General features: G+C 41.1%; 1 protein-coding gene across 2 annotated transcripts in view; it reads left to right on the top strand.

The window, feature by feature from the left end:
- LOC135501127 (sushi, von Willebrand factor type A, EGF and pentraxin domain-containing protein 1-like) overlaps window positions 1–22,269 on the top strand; it is a 46,688-nt gene that overhangs the window by 21,353 nt on the left and 3,066 nt on the right. For both annotated transcript variants that reach the window (XM_064792965.1, XM_064792966.1), the window contains 14 exons: window positions 10,480–10,653; window positions 11,057–11,242; window positions 11,964–12,140; window positions 12,311–12,502; window positions 16,279–16,452; window positions 17,096–17,446; window positions 17,702–18,226; window positions 18,513–18,719; window positions 18,878–19,258; window positions 19,512–19,961; window positions 20,201–20,461; window positions 20,698–20,985; window positions 21,313–21,705; window positions 21,873–22,049. In XM_064792965.1, coding sequence (XP_064649035.1) covers window positions 10,480–10,653; window positions 11,057–11,242; window positions 11,964–12,140; window positions 12,311–12,502; window positions 16,279–16,452; window positions 17,096–17,446; window positions 17,702–18,226; window positions 18,513–18,719; window positions 18,878–19,258; window positions 19,512–19,961; window positions 20,201–20,461; window positions 20,698–20,985; window positions 21,313–21,705; window positions 21,873–22,049 — 3,936 coding nt within the window. The remainder of the gene's footprint in view (window positions 1–10,479; window positions 10,654–11,056; window positions 11,243–11,963; window positions 12,141–12,310; window positions 12,503–16,278; window positions 16,453–17,095; window positions 17,447–17,701; window positions 18,227–18,512; window positions 18,720–18,877; window positions 19,259–19,511; window positions 19,962–20,200; window positions 20,462–20,697; window positions 20,986–21,312; window positions 21,706–21,872; window positions 22,050–22,269) is intronic.

Consider the following 22,269-nt stretch of genomic DNA (forward strand, 5'->3'; position numbering starts at 1 on the left):
GAAATACTAATGAGGGGAGAAAATGATCAATTTAGATGTGAATTAGACATGCAGCTTTACTGCACTTGCTCAGGAATTGGATTCACAAGTTCTTGAAATAAAGTTCTGGTCAAAATTAATATGTCTTGCTATGCAAAACATTTGCAGGCCGGTATTTTCAACTAAATGAGAAAACTTGAAGCAAGTGTTGGCACTGGTTTTATTGGGTGGAATGGGTTACTTCTGACTAGTACTGTACTTTGTCTGCGGAAAATGGTCTAGAAAAATCAATTTATGATTATAAGTGATTGGACGTTACCATGAGTAAGGGGTTAAGTGAGCTAATATTGGAATGATAATGTTCCGCTAATAACATCCCACAAATCGAGTAGTAATATTGTCCAGGCGCTCCGAGGAATAATAAACCTCCTCTCTATGTATACGTCCATGGGCTCGTGGTCCGATAATACAATACTTTCCCCGGGCTCGTGGTCCGACACATTTCTATTGACCAAATCTTGGATGATTACTCGGAGACAATTCAATTCTGCTGGGGGATTATCACATATTGGACGAGACACCATAAACTTTGACTCAAGTATCATTTTATTATAGCGAGGCTATAATTGTGTTTTCCTGAAATAAGGAATCGAATGTTATCTAAATAGAATTAGCTTTCATGGAATGTGATATGTTCAGAAATTGATATTCCCGCAGAATGATGATGGATAGACTTTCTTATCTAGTGTCCAGTTTCTGAGTATATAAAACTAATCAAAAAAGTTGGGAAATGTATTGTAATGGAAATCAATATGAAATGACAAAAAAGTACATACAGATTGGAAAGTTGAGAAAAACTTAGATTGTTTATTACTTTCTCCAAAATGAACCAATGAATATAGCATTCTGAAAATTTTTCAAAGCCAACAAATTTTTGGGACTGATGAAGTTGCTTCATTTTTCACGTACACTCAAAAACAAAGCCACAAATGCTTAATCTCGCTTCAATTTCTGACACTTCCATTCACACGGGCTTCAAGCCACCATGGCAGCCAGTCAAGGAAGTCTTCCGGCTTCGTGGCTCCGACCGCAGAGCCAGGTGATGACTCCCACAATTCTAATACCCACAATGCATTATTGATTGAATTTAGAGTACTAGCGTAAATGATTGGTATGTCCCTCGGCATTGTGGGTACTTGTAGCCATGGGAGAATGGATAGTATATTCCTCGATTTGCTGAAAATGTGACCTGTGTCTGCAACGTGAGCTGGTAATTCTGCTTCTCTAACACTACTCGTCAAAATGATGGATAAATATGTAAGACATGTGCCAGTATGATTCGAAAAAAAAAAAGTTGATAGAACTCATGAAGAGAATATTCATCATCTTTTACATAGTTATGAAAGCAAGAATGTTGAACAAATATTTTGAGAGAAAAAATTGTTTTCCTGTTTTATCTCAGTCATTGAAAACCTTGTCATATAATTTCAGATAATATAAGAAAATGCTTGATGAGCTCTGATACAATTTCTATTATATATAATGGGGAAATTAAATGTATAGGGGATAGATCACCACAAGAGGGGTTAAAGACCACTTTACAGATGCATTTCTGGTTCAGCTGTCGAAAATTAATCTCCTAAAATCGACAACCACATCCATATCTGAGATTTGATTTGAAATGAAAGTAATTTGGTATGAACGTGAGAAATGAGCATCTGCGCCTATCACCTAAGAATACTTATATTCGATGGCTCCAGTTAGAGAGTGATGAGAGCTGCGGCCTATTTCATTAACGCCTTCCGTCGGTTCCCACAAAGATTTCGATCGATTGTAATACTATTTAGGAACAGCCGCAGGGATATTGCCCCAAGATCCTTGCACGCTTTCTTTAATGAGTTAATTACTTGGGGAGGTAATTAAGCTGTGGCAGAGTTGAAAGAGAGCGCAGTTAACCCGACTTGGTTCAACTGAGGCTCCAAGGGGACAAATTATCAATTATTGTGAAAATTGAATTATCCTTCCAGAAGAATCTACAGAAAGAATTTGGACGGGCGAAGTAATTAAGTTACTGTATTATTTGAAATTTTACGGCGAATTGAAATCGAGGCCACGATGCTCGGAATATTCCGACTCGATTCTGCCATGTTTGTCTAGTTTCTCAGGTGTCGTAAAGTTTTGTATGTGCTAAGTAACAGCTATTATACAAAAGACAGATGAAAAACAGTGGTATAATGACTCTCAAATGCCTTGAGTATGATCCACATAGAAAACTGAAACCAACTCAATAATTCAGGACGAAACTGGATAACTTTTGTATCGAAGCGTAAAAAATGTCAATCTTGTGTTATGTTCTGCCATCGGCAATAAAACGCGAGAACAACATTAACGCTTTGGTAAATAGTGCGTTACTTTTGTTGAGCTAGCTTGGATCAAGATTTGTAAAAACTAAATTTCAAAATCAGAATTTCGCAATTTTCAGTTCATGTACGAGAGTCTTTTGAAAAAACCATTGAAATTACACATAAACATTGGAGGCTTCTGAAATCTCCAGAGATTCCCGAACAATTTAATACAATTACTGGCTCAGTTCATATTCGGGTAATGTGTTTGGAATTGATATTGATGGTAAAGATATGCTGCATATCCACAATGTAGCCTTTACAGACTGACATCCGAATGCAAATGAATTATAGTTTTGATACATTTTGATACACTGGAGACTTATCAAAAACGATATGTATACATTTTGCCTAAAATTAAGGTCTCGCTACACGATGGGCAAAGCTTTAAGGGCTCCTCACAAGAAAGACTACAAAATAGACACTTTCCACAAAGGTGACTTGCTTTTTGGCATATTTTCGAATGGAAAAACCCCACTGAATCAGTCAGCATCCACAGTGACTAAAAGATACATCGATTGCAACCAACACTCCCTGGGGTGAAACAATATTTTCAAAACGCAGTCATCTTTCGCTAGAAACGCTTGCAACGTGTTACGTAAGTCACGCTGTGATTTCCCACGGTCGTTCATACGCTTACTCATGTTGCAGTGGAGATCAATGCATGCCAAGGCTTCTTCAGCTAATATTACCATAGGATTATGTCATGATTCTAAAGAGTTTCACTCCATCGGATAAGAATTGCAGAATTTTACCATATTTGGTGCTCTACCGAGGAATTAAACTGAAATGCATTGTAGACTCAACTCGATGTGCATCTAGATATGGCTAAGCCTACAACATGAACATCAACCAGAGAATTTGTCCATATTTGGTGCTTTCCCAAGGAATTAAACTGAAAACTCTAGCCTGAGGCGCGTGATCTTTCACGACAGAGTCTAGACACACTTGTCTTCAAGTCAAGCATCTCGAAACGAAAATCATAAAACTGAGTCATCAATAAATTCTAGTACGTTCCCAACGAACTGTCTGAAGTAGCCGACGGCCGACTGCTATCTTTCTTGTATCTGTTGTGCTAACCAACCAGCCCAATAGCCATGCTAGGGCGATGTTCGCCTCGCGTTCATCTTTGGCCCAATCTTAATCAATGATCGGCGAACGGCGCTGTCCCTTGCACTTAATCCACATAATGATCCAATGCAAATATAGGATTCTTTACATCTTGAATTGCCGTTGTGCGATTTGTACACAGTGTGCAGGGGGCGCTAATTTTTCAAGAGGTGGGTCTTGTTGACAGAATGTTTCTAACCGAGCGGTTAAGGATGCGACGTTGTCGTGATTGGTGCTCTTGAAGACGGATCAGAACACACTTGAATGATTTTTATGCCGTCGCGAACGAACGCGCTAATGATATAGAACTCTTCAAAAGAAGAAGGAGGGAATGTTGGAGTGGAATAAGTGGGAACGATTCAAGCGTTACCTGTCTGATGTTGAGATCCAAACTTTCACTTGAAAGAACAGCGTCGTCCTTATTGGTTAGATTATAATGTACATGTACAAGTTTCTCTTGTGATAACTTGGACAAAAATCTTTCTTCAACAAACTTTAAATGGAATAGAAAGAGAAACAAAATCTACTTGCAGATGTAGTGAAGTTGACAAAAAGTGTAAGCCATAAGGAAGACGTAGGAAGCTTTAACAATGCGAAACAGCTGTCTGCCTGTTGCAATCTGATAGGTCAGGTTCCCCAAGCTGCCTTAAAACAGCTTACTCTTCCCAGGTTTCATAAAATCATTCTTTAAGCCACAGTTTTAAAAATCTTTCATTCATAGGCTATAATGTCCTCCCACTGAAATTTGCTAACAAAACTGATCTCGGCGTATGTGGGGTGACAGACGTCATATGGCGCTCCCTCTACCCATTGTGTCTAAGTGTCACAAAACCCTGTCGCCCACTTAGTTATTGCATCGACAAAATGACCCGCGGAAAAACACCCATCATCCCCGAGAATTGTATCGCAAACAAAGCCGACATTTTTGTGATAAGAAGTTCATGTTTTCTTCATTGTTGACGTCAGACGCGGGTCGCCATTACAGATTAATCTAGCACCGAGTTAATCTACGAATTGCACTTGCATTATTATCTACATCAAAACGACAGCACAACGGGGAAAATGATGAAAAAGACAACGCTATCTTGTGATATGCCAGTCAGATTTTTGTCAACGGAAGAGCTGTTTCCTTTGCAAGCACAAACAATGAAGGTTTTTTGATCATTTTATTAATTATGATACCCGAAGCCATGCCCACGTTTAATCGTGATAGCTCGAAGATTAACTGAATGGATATTTTTCCATCTGACATAAGTTTCCGGAAAATTTGTTTCCGTACTTGACCATATTTGGATGGAAATCCTCTGTTAGCGCACATCTTTAGCATAAAGCATCATGAAGATAATCACTCCGTATTGTTCTTATAAGGAACTACAAACGGAATGAAAACAATGAAAGACGCTTCCATATTTGGTGAAGGGCAAACCCTACCAAAAGAAAGAAAACCATTCCTTTAAAACCAAGTACATGTTGAGAGTACAACTCGACCAGAAACTACAAACAAATATTGGAAACTGGACATAATCATGAGTAGAGTTTGCAAAAGAAAAAATGTTGGACGCAATCATTGGAAATAACAACAAACGATTAACTTTGTGTCATTCCCAACTTTTCTGACACAACTCCGATATCGTGTTTTCGAAACAAAGATTGATGACATGTAAAAACTTTCCGCTCCGATGATCTGCGATGAGCGCTCAGCCATTACCTCCTCTTGGCGTTGTGGCCTATTGATCTCATCCGACTACAGGTCGTTCAAATTCACATGGGCACTCCTCGCACGCATGACATGCAAGGCTAAGTACGCTGAAGCCCAGAGGATGCCTCGATTGGCAACGACCGAGGCCGCAACGGCGTCCGACAGTTCATCAACGGGAGATACGGGATAAGGCGATCGATATACATTGGTCATTTGAGCACAATCCAACACATATCGGAGTAATTGTGGTAATTCTCAGCTAAGCAAGTCAAATAAACAAGGTTTAGAAGAATTTGTTGATATTTGCACTCAGAAGGTCAAATGTACGTGGTCACCACTAACTTGTATGACATTTGGGATGTCAAACCATTGTTTTAATTGATATTGGCAAAGTGTCACGGGAATTCTATTAGATACTTATTTTGGGGAAGGCAAGGAAATTAGTATTATGGAGTTGAATGCCAATTGCCCTTGTGACCATATTATTTGGATTACAGTTAATCAAACGTACTACTGGCAGCATCTGTTGCAAACACACAGAAAGTGTTCCCGATATTGAAGTTCTTCAAAACCTAGCAACATGACCATTCATTGGAAAGCTAGCGACACACAGTTTCCAATGGCATGGTATCATTTTCACCATGACTGGTTCTACCTATGGCTAACTTTGATATCATCCACCAATGTCATATCTGACCCTATTCCCGCCCCATTGTCCGTGTTCTCTCCTCTTTGGTATCCATTTCATCGCGAGCCACGAATGATGGGAGGAATCAATAGCTTGTCGGCTGCTGAACGATCCCCGATATCAATTATCAAGAATCTCAATATGGCACCAGCCACAAGATGGACTGTGGCCAGCCAGGCGGACAGAGAAGCACAAATGAGTCTGGCACACTTGGCAACTCTTCACGGGTAGAACACCTCCAAAGTCGAGGTGATTTTCAATATATTTCACCCAATCAAACACTGAGGGACCTATCCTCAGAGCCAAGATGATCTCTACCTATCAATCATCGATGGGAAACTGACAGACCAAGCAGACTGATCCGTAATCCCGTGATGCTGGGCATCGATCCTTCACTCCTGCAGCCTTCATGAGCCTCTTATCGTTTTAATTGCTGAAACTTTTTCACAAGATCTTTTGAGATTTATCTCGAGCTCATGAACATTTTCTTGTCAAAAGTGAAATCGAGAGATTCATTTTATGATCAGATGCAGCCTCGCTATCGGGATATTCGGAAACGTCACATGGGATTCATTTCCCTTTATCTCCAAGTGCCAATATCAATGATATTGATGGCTATTCCATGAAATCTACAACCCCAGTGCTCTTCCAATTGAGTGCACCCATTGGCAGGCCAAAATTGGCACACTTTAACCTCTGCAGAATTAGATACATTGGCAAAGAAGTAAAACCAGACTGTACTAATTTCAGTATTACATCGCAATGGTGGCCACACAGAAAAATCGCAAATTCCCGATGTGTCGAGCGATATCTTCACCGGCTAATCTCGACACGACCAACGCCAGTAGCTCGATTGGAAATCCTGTAATCTGTCAGTGTCCTAATCTCACAAAGAATAACGACACCGCAACAATAGACTGGAATATAGCAGCCAATTTCATGGGCAGCGATAGGGAAAAATGGCCATACTGTGTCAGCCAGTATCATGATAGAGGAGAAGTTTACGCCATGATTTGGCAAGACAATTTAGTCACGGTCGCCGCCATGGTGTTGTCGACAAAGTGATCTTTTCTTTGTCGACTGGGCTTGTTGGCGTAACATATACCATTGCGGTAACCGACACTCATGTTTGGGCTGACATTTGAAAATTGAGCAGTGTTGGTTTCAATCTCGTCCCTTGAATGGAATAGCACCTAGGACGAGGCGGCCGATAACCTTTTAGCTTACGGTGAATTTATGCGTGTAAAGCTGGCTCATCTGGCTCTAAAGTGGATTCCAATCTTGTCTGGCGATGGGTGACCAATCACCTGACCATCAGTCTACTTCAAGTCAAGGTCATTCCAAGGTCACGGTCACAATAAACTTCAATGTCAAGGTCATTACAGACGCCAAAATATCCCTCAGGGAAATCAACTTTAAAGTATCTTGCAGACTGTATCTATGAAGCAATCAACATCTTGTGGCACCACCAAATTAAAATGTATCCCCAGCATCCGCAAATACTATGGTGTTTGCAGACAGCAATCCCCAGTGGGATAGTTGCAGAAGGTTTTAGTTGATGATGTTGATTCTCGGGCAGTTTAATCCCATTTGATGTACGAGGGAGGTATTTGAGCATTTGTTTCGTCAACCAATCACGGTGTTTAGTTCGTATCCAAAACATGACAGAAACAGATGGAGTCAACTAATAGTTCGCCATTTTTCAGCATTTTTGATAAAACGCATAAATGTTATCAAGGTAGATTACCAACATAGGTACATCAATAATTGCCACTTATCATAAAAGTTCCGATTATTGTCACAGTAATTTTCGTCCTGATTTATGATTCTACCATATCACTGATTTTGATGCCAGGTCTATGAATATATCATGAGCGAGTTGATACACTACTTGATAGTACATGAAGAGGCCAATATATGCTGCAGAAAAAAATGCAACATTCATGATTTGTAAACATGAGACATGCTGTGAATTTACAACAATTTTGCCTATCTATTGCTCACAATCAGAAACCAAAGCTTTGAAACTTCAATCGTGATTTAGTACAACACCGATCTCAGTAAGACCTGAAGGCTGATAACTTATTCAGGTCATTTTGAGACCTTATTGTTATCGTGATACCTTAAGACTATTTTATGAGACCTTAAGTGTTCCATCACTCATGATAAAACCTCTTATAAAACACATAAATGTAGCTGCCAAGCTATGCAATTCCCCAACTGACAAAAATTGCCCTTCTGAATTGATCATTTCCCTTATCTCTCACCAACAAGAAGCAAATATTAGCTACGGATCAAAAATGTCGGTCAGAGATCCGTGACACAGAGACACAAGGATCACTGGGTGTGAAAAATGTGCCATTTGGGGTTCAACGGGAAAATATTACTCAGATAAATGTGAATATCACGTTCGCGAAATCATAAAAATCTGCCTGGAGACCTTAATTGTGTTTATCGCGTTCTGTGAAAGTATCTTGGGATATGTTTTGGTGACTTGTGCTAATCTGGTGTCACCCTGAGTCTGGAAACAAATAACTGTTCCATGGGATTCCCTTGGGGTCTTGCTATATTGAACGGTAATCTATTGGACGAATCATAGGGACTCTTCATCCATTAACCCTTAAGGTTCCTCAACCACTGAGAATTATTCAACCATCAACCTTAATAAATCAGACCAAGAATGAACCTTCATCCAGATGTAGTTTGGAAAAGCTATTCATAAGTCTTGAACAGACAAGACAATTTAGAATTCTTTGTGTCGGTGATCAGACCCGGCATCCGGGCAGCCGCTTGTCTCGCCAAAATTATACATGTCCCCAAGTGATCGCAATCATATGTATGAGGTGACAAGCCTGCCTCAAGGGGCGGTGCGCCAATTGCAAAAGTGACGCTCGATTCCTTGGCAATCAGCGATGCAATCTTCGGGGAATGTACATACATATCCTCAAAGATTCGGTTCATTTTGTCGGCTACACGTTTTGTTTTGTCGACCAGTACCTCGAGACTCGTCTCATTATCATAAATTTGATTGGTTGGATTCTTTATACTGTCACAGACGTACTCAAAATCTTGACAACGCAAATCGGAAGGATGCGCAGATCGTCTTGATAAAATGAAACTTTAATTAAACGTCATCGTTTGGAGATCAACTGACATGCAATCTGACAAACGTGTCTTGCAACAAATGGAGCGTCATCATTTTGTTGTGATAACTATAATACATTTCGAGTTGATTTGTACACAAATAAAACAATTGTAAATAATCAAAACCCACAAAATAAATTGACAACAAAACTTGAGCCCTCTAGAGTTACACAACCATGACACGACAATTAGTTTTTGATTTTCATATATTTGTTGTTTATTTGTTGTTTGTTTATTTTATTCGAATAATTTCCACTCCTGTTTATTTGCAGCCTAATTCGTAGCCAACATCCTCAATTCTGCACCTACTAATATTATTTTGAGGAACAATTTCTAAAATCCATTGCACGGTTGCTGGGCAACTGAAACTAGGTCACAGTGACCTTGGATGTCTGAAATGACCTTGGAAGCGATTCATTTGGAACTGGATGTTAAGTTTGGCTGGGACATTTATGTTTATAACTGTATGAGGAAACCTTTCACCTAAGTCTCTTGCACAACTTTATCAGTCAAAACAACAGTTACACAGCAACATATACCGATGGATTTTATGAAATTGTTTTTTACCGAATTAATTTTTTATATGTCGTCCTCTGTGTCCATGTTACCTGGAAATCCACGATTACCTTACTTTTTGAGAAAGGAAATTTGATTTTTCTTGAAAAACTTCCCAAACGAAAAATTTAGAGCTGTGTGTCGCCATATCCTAAATGCCATACTTAATTGGCATTTAGCACTAACCCTAGACTAGTCTGCACAACCTCGACCTCTTTAACCCAAAAATTGGAATCCAAAGCTCTTAAAGGAGACTTGTCATGAAAATATGAGCAGCCCTCTCAAGGTTTGAAATATATTCATGAGAAATCTCCTTTAATTTGGTCATCCATCATTACGGTATAAAAGGTTGACAGTGATGACCACAGCTTCCGTTGGCCTTGATATTGCGGACATTCTCTGCGTTGAAACGCAGACACGCTAGGGTAACATAGACACACACGGATGATGTAGCGTTCACATAGTGAACAGCCTGTGTTTCTTTAACCTCCTTTTCTATGTTTTTCCTTTGTTCCTTCAATTCTCAAAAAGCATGAGTTTATTTTCTTCTCTTTAAGTTAAAATTTGAGCATGTGCTTTACCTGTCAGTGTGAATGAAAAGCATGTTTACACTTGCATTTCAAATTCAAATTCTACCTTTCAAATTCATCAATCCTTTCACCACTCTACAAAACCTTGTAAAAATACAATTTTTTCAAAATGCGTCCACTGCTGTAAGATGCTGCGGACAGCGTGAGAGTGTGGAAATGTCTGTGTCCATGTTGGCCTTCAAAAGGTCATGTCCAAGGTCACGTCAAGGTCATGTCCAAAGTTCAAGGTCAAAGTTTTGCCCAATCCCAAGGTCAAAACTGTGTCAAAGTTAAAGTTTTTCAAGAAAATACGAATGACGCTTTCTCTTGCAGCGAGGTCTTGCGGACATCCTGGTGATATAGACAACGGCCGGCGTATCGGTAATATCTTCATATTCCCAAAACGGGTGACGTATTTTTGTGATATTGGTTACAAGATCATCGGAAAGCAGTACAGAATCTGTCAAGCCAATGGAAAATGGACCGGTGCGACACCTAGATGCATAGGTAAGTGGATCACGGACGGAACAGGTTTTGACGAAATATCGAGGTCGAGTTTAAAACGGCACTTTGGTGGTGGTTGACAAGATCGTTGGGTTTCGCTGCCACGTAAGCTAAACCAAGTACTAATTTGACCACCTGAGAATTGTCTCAGTGGGTCATAACTGCCGCGGACTAAACATCACAAGTGCTACACATTATTCGCAAGAGCAAAAAATGCAAAATATGACTCTGATCTGGGGAAAATCATATCTTTCCAAAACCAAAGGGATCTGGAAAAGGCTTTTTCATCTGAATTAACCAATTCTGGTATGAATTCAATTCTGAATGAATGAGGAAGGTTTCTCGAAATTTATCACCTAGTCCACCAATAGTATGATTTCTAACTATCTCTGCTTCTCCATTGCAGCTATTGAATGCCCCCACCTCCCACCCCCGGAACACGGCACAGTAAAGGGAAGCCTGTTTGTTTACAACTCCGTTTTAGACTTCACGTGCGACCGCGGTTATCAACTCCGTGGCGTCAAGGGAAAGCAGCTGACTAGACGATGTACCGCGGAGGCGGAGTGGGATGGCACCGAGGCACTTTGTGAATGTAAGTGGACTATTTCTTCTGGAGACTATGATTTCCAACTACATTACATGAAATTGCCAAAAATTGTTTATGCAGCTATTTTCCTCATTGAAACTGGGTTACTTTTTCCAGGATATTTATTTTGAAAAGAAAGTAATTGAAGTATCTATAATCAAAACAGCTTTGTCACAATTGCAGGCATATAAAATTTCCAAGTTATATTTAACAAAATTAGCCTCTGAATATAAACTGAGGGAATATCAGTATTTATAAGTTGTGCGTTCATTGTTTTGCCGCTGGCTGCAAACCAAATATGGTGCGGCAAACCCCTATGACGTAAATTGTGCGGAATCGCCGTTTACGTAATTTCAGTGGGAAGGGTTGTCTGGGTGTGGCTGTTTGATGACATTTCGCATCCTTTGAACAGGTTTCAAGGTGAAACGGGCAACATTAAAGGTAGTTCACATTACCGGGGGCCGTCTGTAGATGGGGTAAACAGATATGAACTTTACGAATCCGCCTACAAAATCGATCAATCGATAAGTTGATCTGGAACAGTTAGGTTATTTGATTGAAAAACCTTTGAAAACGTCTGATGTGAAATTTAGGATTGGTTTGAATTTTAGGTGTTTGGATACAAGTTTACCAATCACATTACATTAATGGTTTAATCACTTATTTATTTATGACTTAATTAATGTAATTAATCAAATAACTAATTATTTCTTTATTATCTTTCCAGTGGTTGACTGTGGTGAACCAAAGCCACTTTACAATGGTAAAATCGAGGGTGAATCCAACAAATACGGTGCGCAGAAAGTTTTCAAGTGTAACAAAGACACGCTGTTCCACGGAGCGTCCAAAATGGTCACCTGCCTGGAGAGTGGAAAATGGTCGGATGAGACTCCAAACTGCTTCAGTAAGTCATCCATCTGAAACATTTTCCAACACGAGACTAAATCGTCTCTATTAAAAAAGATCAATACAATACAATACAATTTAATATTTACAACGACGAAACACAACAATCAGATAATGTGGCATTTTCGGTCATTCAAACTAATTAATTACTCTGCCCATTAATTTCAGGCCCATGCAAAATCCCAATGATCACCAACGGCTTTGTTGACCTTGACGACAACGAGGCGCAAGACATCATGGTCGAACACAGCACGATGATCAGCTTCCGTTGCATCCACGGCCACCAACTCAACGTGACCGCCGGCACCAAGTCCATGTGCAGTAACGGCACATGGACACTCATCCCCCATTGTACACCAGGTAGGACCCTTTCTTATCCAAGCCTGAATATTGGTCAGAAACAATGGCAAAACTGCAAATTAGAACTCAAATTATTCTTCTGAGCTCATTCGTGACCCCATCACAGCAAAACCAGGCACATGTTGCTCTGAGCACGGCACTCGAGACTGACTGGCTGTCATCTGCCTTTTGTGAAATCTGAGTATATTAATTTCCTCCATTATCCCCCGATGTCATTTTGTGCGACATGCGCCTGGTTTTGCTGTGGTGGGTCAGATTTCTATAAGACAAAACTTATTACTTGAGCTCGTTCAAACATTCAAAGTCTAGCTGCACTTATCACAGAAAGGCAAAAAGAACAATGCAGACAATCCTGCATCCTCAACAAAAACCTCCGCTAAGGAGCTGTTGTTTTGACTTCCTTAGCTATTAGCTTGTCAAAGGAGATGATAATCTTTCTTCTCGGGAAAAAAAAAGATTGGAAGGGTAACGATATCCTTTCTGATGGCACTGAGACATAACCCGTAACATATCACAAAGTCATGATCTCTAAACCCATAAAAACGCCATGCACTCTCGCAAAATGACAAGTGGCGATTTTCTATCCAAGAAACAATCCCCTAGTAACTGTGGTTACCATGGAAAACATGCGAGACATCAATCATCGAAGAGTGGCACTTAGGACAATTAACCCGTTCACGATAACAAGAGGCCCAAGGGCCTGGCGCTCAGCTGGATGACCTAATAACATAGGACTGAGGGTATAAAGTAGTAAATATCGGCTTTATACTACTGTTTGAAGGTCAAGAGAACACGTTATACCACTAACATTTCCAATGCAGAGCTGCCAGCTGGATGAAATATGATTGAACTAATCAGCCATGGTATGTAAATATTACAGGAGGCAACAGAAGATATCCCTAGTTCAGTATGTTGTATCGGTAGCTTTACAGAAAAGAAGTGTCAGAGAGGATGAGACTTCTCCATGGACAACTGTGGTATGTCCAGGCTGGGTTGTACAGCACAAGGATACAAAATGCTGTCTGTAATTGAGAGGTATCCTGATTTAACAGAGGTCAAAATAAATAGAAATTACCAGTTTGGGACTAACACCACTGTCTTTTTTTTTAATAAGGTAGAGATTACAGGAGTCAACAAAATTAATCTTATTGAGAGAAATTGACCTGTCCTGCAGGAGATTGGAATTTACAATACAAAGGGTCGTTTTTCATGACATTGTGCTCTACTGCGTATTCCTAGTCATAGTGAGTCGATCTGGAACCAATCTATCCTTGGCGCAGACAGGTTCAAATTGGCTATATCTTGAATAGATTGAATTGCGATGAAAATCTAATGCAATAAAGGAGCAATATCGAAGAGACAAATTAATCAAACCAATTGTCCACAGACTCGGACCCTGAAATGGCACGATGTATGCGTGCATATAAAAGTATATCAATTGGTCCCATAGAGATGATGAGGCAATGTCAATATGTCTTGTTCCTTCGTCAGCAATATGCCCCTTTTTATACGGAGAAGAAGGAGAACCCAGATAGGCCTTCACATGTCGGCTTCCAAATGGCTCGAACCAACTGTACTATCACTACTATAAATTTAAAATGCGTGCTCCTCCTACATGTAGCAATGTCTCGGCCAAAAAGGCACTTTGTCGACAGGCAAGCTAGAAGTTCAGCACCGTGAGCAGCTCCTTGGTAAGGCCATGTCAGGTTCTGCGCGCCTCTTCAGATACATCAAGTATTGAAAGCTGTGGTGAGCTGAGCACATAAAAAGACCATGGTCACCTTAATTTGAAAATCCCTTCATAATCAAGGGCTACCTCTGACTAAAACAGCACAATAGACCACCAATTTGACCCCAGCTCCAGACTGCGGGAAAACCCAAGTCCAGCAACCAAAAGTACCAAAAATACATTTTTGTTTACATTTGAACTGCACACATGCGTTTGTTTACAATTTCATTTCCCGCGAAATCGCGAAAATCAGGTGACCTGCAATCGTGGATTGAAAATAACATTAACCTGGGTTCAGCAAGTCAGCAGGTATACCGGCTGCTCCAATCATCCCCCTACAGCCAGCTGTTCAAAAGGTAATGTTTTTCACCCCACAGGGAGTGCAGGTAATCATGACTCCAGGGTTGTTTTGAGGGCAATATTGTAAGAGTTAGTCTTGAGTATGGGGACCTGAAGGTCCGTGTGAGCCACCTGGGGAGAGAAGACTAGTTGAACGATGGGATCTGACACGGACACTACTATTGATCTCATTATATGAATACCATTTAATTACAAAAAAGTGAAAACAGATCATATCATATTCCTTGGCATAAATTAAAATAGGAGTGCGGGAACAAGGTTTTTTAGCAGGAGGAAAGCGAGAACATTTTGCGCCGTCGTATTCCGATTTGGCTGGTTAGTGGTGAAATCTGCTTTTAATTTTGCAAATTAACATATTCGTTTTCTAGTTCTAACGTTGTCTGTAAAGATGCTTTCCCAATGCTTGGTCGGGCAAGAGACATTGCCAGGAAAACGTGACGTCATTTTGGCCATTCTTCTTACCGCACGCCCTCTCTCTCGGTGAAAGTTCCTGACATGGTGTGAAGTGGGAGGGCGCACAATGGGAACCACACTGCCGCGATGTTAATAGTTTCTATTTATAGAATTCAGCGGCAGAGATTTTAGGTACGGAAAAAGTGGATTAACTCGGCTAATCTCAATGGATTTTACCCTGGAATGTTTTCAAGGCGAGAGAAACATCTGATTTAAGTACTGCGCTTATTAGATTTCATGTTCAGGCCGAAGATTGGCCTAAAACGTGGACGAAAAGAGTGCATTATCGAGTGTTGGAGAGGTCACGTGATTGGACGAGAAACCTGAACAAAGTTTTCGTGCTTTTAGCTGTCAACATCAATGGCTATAATATACTCCTGCAGAATAGTAGAACTAATAGAACTAATTTCCGAAGTTTCCAATAGTTTGAACACAAATCAGAACATCACCCATCAGCTGGACTCAGATCTGCATAAATTACGATAAATAATGAGGTCGTCGCTTCAATTTCGCAAAGAAAGTTGACTCCATTCGAAGGTTGTTTTGACCAAATTCTGTTGAACTCATCGTTATGAGGGCATTTGAACACATTCTCGTTGATCTTTTCTATAAACGTGTGAAGTTTCGTACCAAAATACGTTTCCGTAAAGGCTTAAAAAAGAAAATTCGTCACTTACAAATCATCGCTCCGGTAGAAATAAAAATGTCACCGCCATTTTCTTGACGATAGTACTCCAGGTAACCTCGGCGGGAAATTTAAAGCGGGGTCATCCGGGGTCAAACAACAGTTTTGCTCACTACCGCCAACTGGTGATATAAATCGACACTAATCTATTTTATATCAAAACTTCTGTATCATGAAGACCTTTTCAACTTTATTTCAAGCTTTTATCTGCTGGAATAGAGCGTCAAAAAATTGTTTTTTCATTTACGCATTTTGCCCCCTGGGGAGCTGAATTTGAGTCGAATCGCCCAAATTTTTTTCCGTAAGCAACATTTTCTGCGGTGTTTATAAGCAAGACTAGATTTGAAGTGCCTCGGTTGTATGATTACAAAATGCCCAACTTTGTCTACAGATGGCATGATGGAAGGATGGCAGGATGGGTGGAAGGACGGACACCAATCGAATAGCTATTTGACTAGCTCCGCTGACTTTGTCAGCTGAGCTAAAAACGCATCCCCATTTCTCAACCGACAAATCGATGAAAAATATTTCATTTTTTTATCATTACAGCTCCTTGCAATGACAGGCCACCCGTTATTCGAAATGGCATCGTGCGTTACCACAAAATTCTTCACGGTAACAAGTCAAAGTACAGGTGTATGACAGGATTCAGGCTCAAAGGCAACAGTGTACTAACCTGTTCGTATGGAGAGTGGGTCGGGGACAAGCCATACTGTGAACCAGGTAAGAATCTCTTTAAATTTTGTAAAATTTGCGCTGAAGTTGTACAAAATCGAAATTTGAATTTGATGAGTAACTTTTATCTCCATTCAGCCCCCTCATTGCAAATGGAGATTGAGTTGACATTTCCAACAACTCCATACCAACAACTTGTTTATCAGGCTTTTAGCAAATCTGGTGCATTATTCCCCTAATGGAAATAAAGGGATGTATTGACAGTACCTCGGATAATGTGACAAGGGGTGATAAACCATCGCAAAACGTATCCCCCAGCCGCATCATTTATACAACAACAACTTTTTGCTTTTCTGCCCGAGTTACCATGGTAATACATTACTGTGTTTTTGCTAATTGCCATCATAGGGTATCAACATCCATGCTTAAAAACATGGCTTTAAGAGAGACTGGAACTTATCAGTACTATTCCTGTTATACCAATATTTCAGTATTCATTATTCTGGCATAATTTTTACTTTCTTTTGGGACATAATAAACTTTCTTTAAATAACAAGACCAAAAGGCCTGGTACTCAGCTGATAAACTGGAGACAAATCTGACTAGATCTTACTGACTTGGTAATCAATATTTAACTCATGCTGTCTGTTTGAAAAGAGAATTCAAAATATTCTAAATTTATGTTTTTCAGTCTACTGCCCGTACCCCGGAACCATCAAACATGGCAAAATCCTCCTCAAAGGTGTCATTGGCAAGTACGAATACCGCGACTACGTCAAAAGGATTGGCCAAGGACAAGAAATCGAGTTCCAATGCGAGGCAGGGTACCGTCAAGTCGGGCCGACTGGCGCCACCTGCGTTGACGGAGTCTGGAGTCCCGACATCAAGCCAGAATGCGTCGAAGAGAAACACCCTGTCCTGGAGAAGCCATGGACGAGACGCGACAGAGCAAAACGGGCGTACGTTTCAAAGTCGACCCGTGGCGACTTGGTGTGGCTCGAGGACGAGAATGTTGATTATGATGACGATGATGAGGCTATAGGTGAGTAGATCAACAATAGGTGGCAGCACTTAGAACTTGATGAATTTCAAATAAAATATGACTCTATTCAAGAACGAATAAACTACTCTTACTAAAATGGATCCACATGTCTCGTCTCAGGTCCAACACCATCTAAAGCAAATTGAGTTTTATCATAAAATTATGCAAAGCAATTTTGAACATCTAAATATCTCTGTATCAAAAGACATTTCTTGACATTACATGAGATTTAATTTGACCTTCATCATTTTTCAGCTCTAGACTGCACAGTACCCTCTGGGCTCGAACACCTGCTACTCAATACCATCGAACACAAAGTCAAACTACTCTCGGGCAGCCTTGTCCCCAGTGGCTTCAGCGTCAAGATGGAGTGTAAGAAGGGGTACAAGGTTAAGGGAAGGAAGGGCAGCAAAATCAAATGCTCCGGTGGCGAGTGGTCACATGATTTCATGAAGTGCGCTCCAATGCACTGCCCGTTCAAGGGCACCCTTGATCATGGAACCATTTACCTCAAGGCTGCTGGCGCCAATGTGAAATACCGCTCCTTCATGAGGAACCTCGTCCAAGGACAGGGATTGGTTTACGAATGCATGAACGGTTATCACCTAGTCGGACCTGAGAATACAACATGCGATGATGGGAAGTGGAGCCCGTCAGTCAAGCCGATGTGTGTCAGGAACGAGCATCCTGATATCGAGAGCCGAGGGAAAAGGTCAAAGAGGTCAATCCTGTCGACTATCGTCGATGCAGAGAATGACGTCAACAGGGGACAATATAAATGTAAGTCGATGTTCAAGAAATCAGTTTAGACATTTGTAGATAGGAGCAAATCTTTTTGCAATATATGTATGGTGCTCAAATAGTTGCCTGAGACATCTTAGCACTGTTTACCTTTGTCAACGAATTTTTGAAGACTTCAACAAGTGAATTTGTGATCTGATCTTAGTGGGGAGTTTTGATTCAGAGACGGATTAAGAAACCTGACCATACTTTGAAATGACCAGAACATGAAAATTTGCAGCTTCACAATCATCCGATTCTGATTATCCTGATTTCCGTATTCCAGACCTCAACTGCAAAGTCCCTCACAACATCGAGTACATGACCATGAAGACCGTACAGGAGAGCGTCCCATTGGTTGCCGACAGCATCGTACCCAGCGGATTCAGCGTCCACGTCCAGTGTACGTACGGATATGAACCCAATGATCCTGTGGTTGACGTCAAGTGCTCCGGTGGCCAGTGGATGAAGAAATTCCCAAAATGCGTTCCCTGTAAGTAGACAAGATTACTTTAGATTTTTTTGTCAAATTCAGTGTGATTGTAAGTCAAACATGTTAACTTAAAACCACATACGAAGTTAAACTTAAAGTGCTCAAAAAATGATAACATTTTTTTCCTGACAACTTATTCGGTGCATTTTTAATTTCAGCCTCATGTCAGGTTCCCCTCCTTCTGAACGGCATGTACCGCAACCAACAAGAGGACGTCATCAGGAAGTACGAGTTCCCCCACTTGGGGACGCTTGATTATGTCTGTGACGAGAACTACACTAACACAAGTGAGACCCACGTGAAGTGCATGTACGGAAAATGGACCCCTGAGGAACCCGGGTGCAAGAAAGTCTTCCGCCATTGCACCTTGCCGAATATCGATAACGCCCAGCTGAGATTTGATACGTCATACATGGATCTGGCACCTGGTACCGAGGTTTTAGTGAGCTGTCACGCCGGTTATGTCTTAGAAGGACAGAATAAGATCCAGTGCTCAGAGAACGGGACGTGGACGGAGACCATCCCCAAGTGCAAACCATGTAAGTCAAATTGATTGAATAATTGATACTCGCAGAACAAACTTGGACGGTCGGAGAGAAATATTGTATCAAATAATCATTGGCATAAAGCAACTGCAGACGCAAACTAAGTCAGAATGCCAAACAAAACGGGAGTGTAGTACTGAATCACAAGACCTGGATATTCTACTTAGTAATTGCTCCACTAAATATTTCCGTATCTTACTAAATATTTTATCTGTTTTACTGAATATTTCCTCCACTTCAATTCCAGTCTGCAGAAACGGCCACATCGAATTCCACAAGAAAGATAACCGCATCCTGCGCGGAAACAACATGAAAGTGATCAAGGGCGTCATGGAGGAGGACTGTCTTGCTCTCTGCCGATCTGAGTACACGTTTTACTGCCTGTCTGTCGACTACTACCCTGCCGAGCGAAAGTGCCAGCTGAGCAAGGAGAACCAGCAGTCCAAGCCTGCCGACTTCATCTACATGGACGACGCTGTTCACTACGAGAAGATCTGCTTGCCCGTGACCTGCCCGAAGCCCGTAGAACTGACCAACGGAAATATCCTCATCACCAACCCAAACTTCACCGTCGGGAGTGTCATTTTCTTCTCCTGTAACCTAGGGTATCATCTCGATTCGAAGAGCCCGACGCAGGCCGAGTGTCAGCCAGATGCACTCTGGAGTGCCAACACCCCGACGTGCATTTCAGATAATGGTGAGTGTTGTGGCCAATGTTAATGAAATAAAAGAAAGAGGACTTATATTTGAGTCATAGAGAACTGATACTTCAAACAAATTCAGAGAAACATCACAACTGAATTTTCTACCACAAAGTTAACATTTCATATAACTTATCATCACTTAAAGACGTCTCATCCGAAACCTAGAACGAGGAGAAGATTAATTTCCAAATTTGACAGGACCAAAACTTAATTTTCTGTCTTCATATTACAGCACCTGCAAGTCCATCCAAGAAGACCCACCGCGACGACAACCCCTGCCAACGTCTTCCAGCAAATACCAAAGTTATCATGTCCTACAAGGGAGTGCGCCTAGACTACCTCTTGAAGGGAATCATCCCCCACCGTGGCGTCATCGTGTCCAGATGCGACGACGTTGGCGAATACATCATGGACGGCAGCCAGATGTTGGTCTGTAATAACGGAACGTGGATTGGGAAGAACCCTGAATGCAAGCGCATCAACAAATACCAAGGTAAGTCTAACAAAATTACATCAAACCAAGAATTAGTAAAGAGTGTTCTTTATCAATTTTGATCAAACTTATACATCTAATTTGACATATTTAACTAATATTTCTAAAAAAGTTGATAACAATAGATATCAGGCAACAGATTTTGCCTTCAACTCTCGATTCTGAGCCAAAAAGTTGAAATCAAACCATTCATTACAAAAAATGCAACGATTAATTAATCGATTTATCGATTTCAGTTCACTCTGTGCCAAGAATGAAACTGACCGTCACCAAGAACGACTACACCATCTTGGAAGACGGCCGCGTCATGATCCGCCCAGGCAACAAGGTCACCATCGACTGTCATCTCTTCGTCCAGCACCTGATGGCACCGAGGTGGCGATGGAACAGCGGTACAAATGAGCGCCACCTACCAGGAGGCAAGAGACTACATGTTGGAAAAGTGAACGAGGAGAACTCTGGGATCTATACCTGCGTGAATCCGCTGAACGGTCTGACCAACTCTATTCAGATTGATGTAGTCGGTAAGTTCCCTTCACAAAATATTTGAAAATGTCTAAGTTTACTCGAAATTTCTTCCTCAAAAGACTTATAAGATTTTTAGAATGCGAGCTCGGATTCTAACTCATGATGGTACCAGATGGAGGCATGCGTTTCTTATTCACTAAAGACAAACGCAATTGGCCATTTGATCAAAGCAGAGCAAGGCCATAATATCACCAAGCTGAAATGGCCCCGACATCATATCGATATGCATCAAGAGCCAATGCAAACGAGAAAATCATACACTGAATAATCATTTAAATATCCTAAACATAACTTTTCTAATCAAATTTATCATCCTTTTCCAGCCCAAGAAACAGAATCACACTGCAGCCCACCTCCAGCACCAGCCAGAGGCTACAAAGTACCTAACACCATCGATAACTTCGAAACCGGTTCCGCAGTCTTCTACTACTGCTCCCCTGGTTATAAACTAATAGGAAACACAACCGTTTACTGCTACAATGACGGAACGTGGTCCGGCGTGCCACCAGAATGCGAGGCCGTAAAATGCCCCAAATTGGCGATACACGAGCCAGAGCTTACCATGACGTATTCCGGTAACACTGCTGGCGAGCGGGTTACGTTTATGTGTCGGGACGGTTACCATCTCCACGGGCAACAGGAGGCAACGTGTAAACACGTGTCGAAGGATAATCGGGCATATTGGGATCTCAGCCATGGGACGCCACACTGCAGAGGTAGGCATTACCATATCATCATGTTGAAATCATCTCAATTGAGATTCTAACGCAAATTTTCTCACTTGAAATCAAGTCTTATCTTTTATAGTTCATTCATTTTGAGAATCCTGTATTCATTATCGTCTTTGATTCCCAACTAATCATCTCTTCCCTCCTCTTTCCAGCCGTGACATGCCCCGACCTTGACGTCAGCGATGACCTAAACGTGGTCACCCGTGGCAAACGCTACACGGAAGAGATGCAGTTTGAGTGCAAAGACGCCAGTAAATACCTCACTGGAGTTGATAAAATCACGTGTCAGGCTGACGGCATGTGGTCAGACAGTGTACCATCTTGTGTGGGTAAGCATCAGTTTGAGGCTTCAATGAGATTTATGCAAATTCACTTCTTGCACTCCTTTACCCAAAGTGAGCCAAGTTCAGAACTTAATCAATCTCTTTACAAAATTGTTCCTTGCCCTCAACGAAACTTAGCAGCAATCGTTAATTTTGCTCTTGGGAGGCCATATATGTGAGGATGATAAAACTAAAACAGTACGGAGAAATTAGGAGCATGGAGCCA

Source organism: Lineus longissimus, chromosome 17, assembly GCF_910592395.1.
Source record: "Lineus longissimus chromosome 17, tnLinLong1.2, whole genome shotgun sequence".
NCBI lineage: Eukaryota > Metazoa > Nemertea > Pilidiophora > Heteronemertea > Lineidae > Lineus > Lineus longissimus.